This window comes from Ruditapes philippinarum, unplaced genomic scaffold (genome assembly GCF_026571515.1).
Source record: "Ruditapes philippinarum isolate M1 unplaced genomic scaffold, ASM2657151v2 ctg1400_1_1_1_1, whole genome shotgun sequence".
NCBI lineage: Eukaryota > Metazoa > Mollusca > Bivalvia > Venerida > Veneridae > Ruditapes > Ruditapes philippinarum.
Window position 1 is genome coordinate 51,638 of NW_026859487.1, and position 7,882 is coordinate 59,519.

The window sequence follows — 7,882 nt, forward strand, 5'->3', positions numbered from 1 at the left end:
TAAATGGGGCCTATCAAATTAATATGAGCAAATTTGTTAAAATACTACCTAAGAATGCTACAGAAAAAGTTTGGTGATCATCCATCAATTGGTTCTGTAGAAGAAGATGTCTTAATGATTTTCTATTTTTCGGTCTAGAGACCCCTAAAAGGGGCCAATCAAATTTATATGAGCAAATTTTATAAAAGAGTACATAAGAATGCTACAGACAAAGTTTGGTGATCATTCATCAATTAGTTCTCTAGATATAGATGTTTAAAGTAATTTCTATTTTTAGCTTGAGCAGCCCTTAAAAGGGGCCAATCAAATTGATATGAGCAAATTTGATAAAAGACTACCCAAGAATGATACAGACAAAGTTTGGTGATCATCCATCCATTAGTTCTGTAGAAAAAGATGTCTAAAGTTTTTTTTCTATTTTTAGCCCTAGAGACCCCTAAAAGGGGCCAATCAAATAACTATGAGCAAACTTGATAAAAGACTACCCAAGAATGCTACAGACAAAGTTTGGTGATCATCCATCTATTAGTTCTGTAGAAGAAGATGTTTAAAGGTTTTTCTATTTTTAGCTCTGTTGACCCCTAAAAGGGGTCAATTGAAATGCCATGAGCAAATTCAAGTGTGACTGTCACAAGGATGCTACAGACCAAATTTGAAGTAAATCTGTCCAGCGGTTTCAGAGAAGAAGACGATTGTTGACGCATGACGACGGACGACGGACGCCGGAGTATCCCCCTTTGATACTAATAGCTAACCCTGAGCCTTCGGCTCTGGTGAGCTAAAATAAGCAAGAAGGCATATGCTAACCGGAAATAGATAATTGTATTGTTACTTTCAGAAGATAAACCATAGACCTGACCGAAGCACATGTGTCACTGATATAATTGAACTTATTGTTTTACAAAAGATAACAATATCCTCAACTAGAGAATCACTTCAAATGAGATTGAAAATGCATCTATTAAAGTAACAAAAACATGAATTGATCAAGTTCTAGATACTTATAAAAATATAATATTTTACTAGGGTTTAGAAGCTATTGCAAATTAAAAAAATAACCTGTCTATAAATATATTAATGGAAAATGCTTATTTAAGTGCTATATTACATCTAGACATTGCGATAGAAGCATATGGAATTATGGAATCCAATATTCATTTGCATATTGGTTAAAAAATTCATTATATGTATGAATTTTATATAATATGAAATAAATAGTTCGAGTATACCTCTGAGTAAAAAGAATATTCTATCAGTTTTACATAGTAGGATGGTACTTGTCCATTGGGCCGCGGACAGTTCCTCTAATAAAACTGCCTCCGTTTTTTGTCTCGGAGTTGAACTTATTTTCTTTATTGAATTTTTGTGTTTTTGTGAATTGTGTTTTTATTCTTAAAAAAATCATAAGGGATTAAACTGTTATTATGTTTTTAAACGCGACACGTAATTTCAAATTGTACATTGCTCTGTTCCTTATAATAAGTGTTTCAATAAGGTTTTACACAAACATTGTCGAGAACGGCGAAAACCATGCATATCAATCGGTACGGTCCAAACTTACGTTACAACAACCTTCAAAAGAAAGACATATATCAAGTTCGGATAGATCAATGGAAACAAAAAATATTTCAGACAAGACAAATATTTTTTTAAGAGGAGAGACGAACATGTCAGAGTTAACTGACATAAGATTAAATGACGGGAGTAAAGGGTTTAAATATGGAGCACAGTTTCAAAAATTTAATACTTCACGTATAGGAAACAGTAAAACAGAAGCTGATAATTGCACGAAGAAAGAAGTATTATTGTCTCAAACAAACTTGCCTATCACAGGTTTAGTCAGCTTTCCAGGATCTGGAAATACGTGGACCCGACATCTTATACAGCAAATGACAGGTACAAGTATTATATATACGAGGGGTGTTCAATATATTCGGAGATTAATGTCCTGATTTTTTTTTCATTTGTAAACCAATTTTAATTGAAATTATATCAGTTGTTAACAATAAACATTCAAATTGTACGAACATTTAAGACTGACGGCCATTTTCATAGCCATGGTACGGCGCCGGCGCCCCAGTCTAAATTTTAATAACGAACTGATTATTAAGCATGTAAACTTACTATATTTGTAATAAGATAAACCCATTAAAAATCTGGAAAAATAATGTATGACGTTATGACGACGTTACCTAAAAGAATTACGTCATTTCGACGTTGGCGTTGAAATAATCAATATTTTCGCTGTAAGAGCATCAACGAGGCAGTATTCAGGACGACACAAGATCACGTTTATGAAACACACCTAACGTCAATTAAAGAAGCGTTTGAATTTGATCGCTGTGTGTCGACAGTTAGGGAGTTGTCGGAAATTTCCGACTTTGTGTTGACACCGTACATAATATTCATTCAAAGGAGTTGAAGATACAAAAGGTAAAATTATATTTGTACCTAAATAATTTTTTGTATTGCAGGGAAACGAGTGAAATTGTAATAGACCGCTGGATGTTTAAAGGGTTTAAAAAGATAAAGTTACGTACCTTAATTACCGTTTTTTAGATTTTGATATTCTTATTTAATTTCTTGTTTATTTTAAATCTATTATTTACTTTTTCAATACAGTTATTTTATTCATTTACACTGGTATATTATGGCCAAAAAGTAAAAACGTCTTAAAATCACTAAAAGGGCATGAAATAAGTAGACAACCTGTTTGATTTGCTTGTAAAATTGAAATATAATTCACTTCTGAACACCAGCTATAATATTTTATAATGTTGAATATGATGCCAACTCTATGAAATATATTTCGATCTTATATGCAAAACAAACAAAGTCATAGAGGATATTTTTTTGATAGTGTGAAAGATGAAATTTATTTCATCGAGTGAGCTTTTCAAATAGTATTCTCCAGTGTCGTAACCTCGAGTGAGAATATTATTAAAGATCACGAGATGAAATAAAATTACATCTTACAAAACAAAAAACAAATTTTCTTCGTTATTTTATTGTTGAAAACTATTTTAAATGAAATTTACTCAATATAAACTTAAATGTTAGAATCTGTTTTCTCTACTCGTTGCCTCATTTTAAGTCGAATTTGTTATAAATACAAAAGGCCTTGAGCTGACAAATAAAAAAGTTCGACAATCAACGTTAAATGGCAATGATATTATTTAGTCTATTTCGAAAACATGAATTATTGCTTCTAGTAGAAGACAAAGTCACACCATCAGACCTTATTTACGTTTAGTACCGTAAAATACGGCAAATTTATATTAGAACAGGCTTTGAGTAATATAAGGGACCGCCAATTTTTTAAAGTTGTGTATTTTACGGGAGGAAAATAATTGTGTTTGATTCAGAGAGATGTCGTCATACATCTTTTTATAAGAAAGAAACTTACTGGGGATTGTTACAGACAATAAATAATTGTTGACAGATGCGGAAATATTGACAAAGAGTGGTACGAACATATTTAATATGTGGATTTATCGACATCAGAGAGGTACTGAATGTAACGGACGCTACTTTTAGAAGTTATGAGTGATGCACGAAACTTCAGAAATCGAAGTATCGTCCAGTGACGTCGGTGGCGTCCGGAAACACAAATGTGACCTGTCGGTTGGAATTGCCGCCAAATACAGACCCTTTGTTATACGCAATTGAAATTTCATGTACGATTGTATATAAAATTGCCGTTGAATTTGTTTTATAAATTAGTTTTGCCTGACAAAACGTTATAAGAAACGTCTACTACTAAATGTGCCCCCTCGTACATCTAAAAGTATTGCGATTTACTAATTGAAATTAGTGATTTTTTGTGAGACTCTGAATGAATCGAACAACATTTATTATTACAATCGCTGGAATAGCGACAACTTAAAAGTTCAATACATTTAAATCTCCGTTTTAATATTTCATTTATTATGAAACAAAGATAATATGCAGATGACTACATTTTTTAAGTTATTTAAGGCAAAGGTGATATTTAGTTATTAACTATCCTATATGGTGCATTGTTTCCAAGCTTAAGTTAGCGCATGTAATATCTAAATGTAGATATTTCCCCTGTTTTCTTTTTATGTATATTAAAGAACAATATGTCTCAGAAACGAATAAATGCTACCTCTTAAAAAAGGACAAACATGAGTTTTATAACGTAAGAACAGTGGGTTTAGTGCAAGTTCGATGGGAATCACACGTAAAATATATGACTAAATGTAGAATTATATGTCATAAAAAATGTAATTAAAGCAGTACTTGGACTTTCATAGACAATACGTCGTCACTTTAACTGAACTTATCTAAAATCAGGCAATTGACCATTGAGTCGCCTTTATAAAACTTTAACAGTACACCAAAATATGAAGAGCTTTTTGACATAAAAATAAAAACATTTCTGTGGCATAATGGGTCTTGTACATGTACAAAGGATATGCAACATCTATTGTTATAACACCCTTATCTTCTGATCACCAATTCTGTGAATTAATTTGAATAATTTGTTGTTATAAACTTCAAAACTATATATAACATATGAAAGAAATGGGATAAAAATGTCTAAAATTCTGATGCTTTAAGCCTTGAAAGCTACCCCTCAGCATACGTGATTACTGTCATTATTGAACATACGCTGAGATAACATTTCTTCGTGTATTAAAAACTCCGAAATAGCATATGGTAGCAAAATCAGGCCATTTACCTCGGCCGAATATCTTTTTAAAGATATTTCTTGTTAAAAATTAAACTTTATACTGGCTTTATACTGGCTAGCAACACTACAACATGCTATAACATGTTCTATATAACATTGCGCTATAAAATGGAATCCATCCAAATAAATTATATGCAATATATGGTGTTGCTTTTGTTTTCATTGATCTTAAAAATATCAATTTTCAAAGTTTGATAACTTATGCTGCTTTTTTTTTGTTCATCCAGTTCAGTGCTTAAACATCTATATTGATAAGATAGTGTAATAATGTTTACACTGAGCAGAATAAACATAATATAAATGTCACATGGCGCATTTGACTGACTGTATTTATTTAGGTAATGTGAAAGAGATTAAATCGATTTTTAAATTTTATTCAATACTAAAATGAGATTCTAAATCGTTCATTTAACTAGTTCAAATAGCTGTCGTAAATATAGACAGACAGCTTTAAAATATCTCCATGAGGAAAAAGACGGGAAGAAGAAAAACAAATATACAAAACTTAGGGAATTACATTACAGGTATTGGAACATCCAGTGTTTATTGTGATGGAAGTCTCAAAGTGCGAGGTTTTCCGCATGAATGTCAACATGACATGACCAAAACCGTTGTTGTTAAAACACACGAAACACGGCACTTTAATATGTTCACAAAGATAGTTTTGCTTCTAAGAAATCCGTATGATGCCCTTCTTTCTTTTGCAAACTTTAAAACGGCTGGACACACGGGTCATATACCGGAAAAGGTTTTGATTAAAGGTAAATAACATATCAAAACAAGCCTATTATGTATCCACATTTATATTCTATTAACTAGCATTTCCGAAATGGGTTCATTTGTGAATTTTGATTTTTTTTTTTACGTTGCGCTTTTATCCGCTTTTAATATCAATATTGACTATAGCATATATGTAACAAATCAGACTGCCCTGATCTAGTAAATGTTTACTAGCATGCGGCTTCAATTAAAGTAGTAAGGAGAAACAAATGTACATTACTATAAATATACATGTACATGTATGTCTATAAAATTTCCAAAAATATTGGTGTTGATCTTCCAGCAAGCAATAGATCGTTCGAACTCTGGTTGCGTAAGTATGTCAATCTGACAAGAAGCACAATAAAGGCATTTAAAGGACCAGTGCACGTTATTCAGTATGAAACACTTCAAACAAACATGTCACGTGAGCTGAAAAAACTTGCGTCCTTCTTCGATTTAAATATATCTGATAGAGATATCGAATGTACAGTCAAACTTCAGGAGGGAAATTTTCATCGTTTGACAAACGAAAAGCAACATGTAGAGCTTCTACGAGCCGTTTATTCAAAAGAAAAGCTATTACGACTACGTGAAGCAGCAAGGTATTCTGAAAAAATGTTAAAAGATGCATATAATATAGATATTGACCTAGGTGGCCACACCGAAAAAATTTTACTGCAAGGTTTCTAATGCATTTTATGTTGTCTTTGTCTTAAAGCTACAAGCCTAAAGAAAATTCTTCCTATATAATTGTATATGATGAAACTGATTCTAAATAAGTATTAAATGAAATTAAAGTAAGGAAAATGTCAATTTAGGCAATTCTAATTTTACAAATTGCAAAGAAAAAAATACAACTGAAATATATTGAGTTTATTTTTGTTTGGTAATAAATAAATATAAGAACTCAAATTTCAATGGATGCATTGAGTAAGAATGCAGAATAGCTGATATTTTGATAAGTCATGAATATCATGGCATAAATAGGCTGGTTCAAGCAGTTTTAAAAAAGTTTTCAGACTTTTTCATAAATAAATGGTAGGCCTAAAAATACATTTTATTGTAAATGTTATTGTATTCTGAAAAAGAAATTGGAAACTTGACAAATATTTAAATTAATTATCAAATTCAGAACTTGAAATAATAAAATGCCGTTAGAAACTTGAAATTGGTAATGGGTAACTTTAAACAGAGCAAAGTCAAAACATGGGCGACGAATTGTATTTATTATTAGAATGTAAACTCTTATAGAATTCCAAATATATTACAATTTGAAACCTGAACTTTATTATGTGATTTTTTTTATTATCGTCGCCAAATATTGACTCGAAAATTGTGCTAAATTTTGATAATTGTTTTTGAAATAACTCGTTTCATTTAGTGTAAATGTTGTTAATTCTCTTTCCTTGTAGAATGAAAATTGTAAGATGACATATGTGAGTTATATGCTATAAACCTCGCCTATTTGTTTTATTTATTTATTTTTGTTAAATTTATTTACGTCATATTTACAGTTATTGTGTATAATAAAAATCTTGAGATCTTGAAAACTCTTGAATCTTGTATTATTAGTTTCAATTAAGACTATGGTACAGTAGGGTGAACGTTTCAGTCTACACGCAAAACGCACGCTCTGGAAAAAACGCACGCACGTTACACGCCAAACGAACGAACGTTATACGCACGATATACGAAACGAAATACGCAGATGCACTCAAAACGATATACGCTAAACGAAATACGCTAAACGATATACGCACGCTAAAACGCACGCAAAATGAAAACGTTTCTAAACCTTCATTAAAATATCGTAATCATATTAAATTTTTAACAACTTTAGCTACATGTAGATCGTTTAGCGATTAATTTTGATTAAATGATAACTAAAAATGTATTTTAAACGAGTTTATGTTAGAGCTGAAATGCACTCAACCTAGCACCAAAATTATTTTTTGTCACAGCCTCAACAAATGATTTTTTTCAGAATATAAGCTATCATGCGCTAATATCGAAAGTAATATAATTAAACGTGTCCTTTTTATGCGCAATAGGATAAAGAACTATCCCTTGCATTCACTACGTAACCTCTACGTAATAGTCCAACATGGCCGACATGGATAAATGCATTGCAAATTATCATAAATATACAGTGCTAACAATTAAATTCAGAAATGTTTAACATTAAGGGAAAAGCTTCCAGAATCAGGAAGGATTTAATCGCTGGCACAATACGTAGATTTAAGTTGATGTCCTGTATGTTTCATTAGGACACCGCATGATTTACTGTGTTGTCGCCAGTAAAAGCTTCTCAAAACGAAAGTGAAAGTAGAAATAAACAATATTGAAATCCAGTGAAATCACAAGAGGTAAAATTTCTAGGGCATTACAATATATGAGTATATA

The 7,882-nt window shown here is 31.3% G+C and overlaps 1 protein-coding gene across 1 annotated transcript; it reads left to right on the top strand.

Annotated features, from left to right (window-relative positions):
• Positions 1-949: 949 nt before the first annotated feature.
• On the top strand, positions 950-7,526 carry LOC132756675 (WSCD family member GA21586-like). The gene is made up of 3 exons (XM_060747807.1): positions 950-1,896; positions 5,242-5,478; positions 5,781-7,526. Exons 1-3 carry the CDS (start codon positions 1,425-1,427, stop codon positions 6,167-6,169), a joined length of 1,098 nt encoding a protein of 365 aa, XP_060603790.1. The 5' UTR covers positions 950-1,424; the 3' UTR covers positions 6,170-7,526.
• Positions 7,527-7,882: the final 356 nt, after the last annotated feature.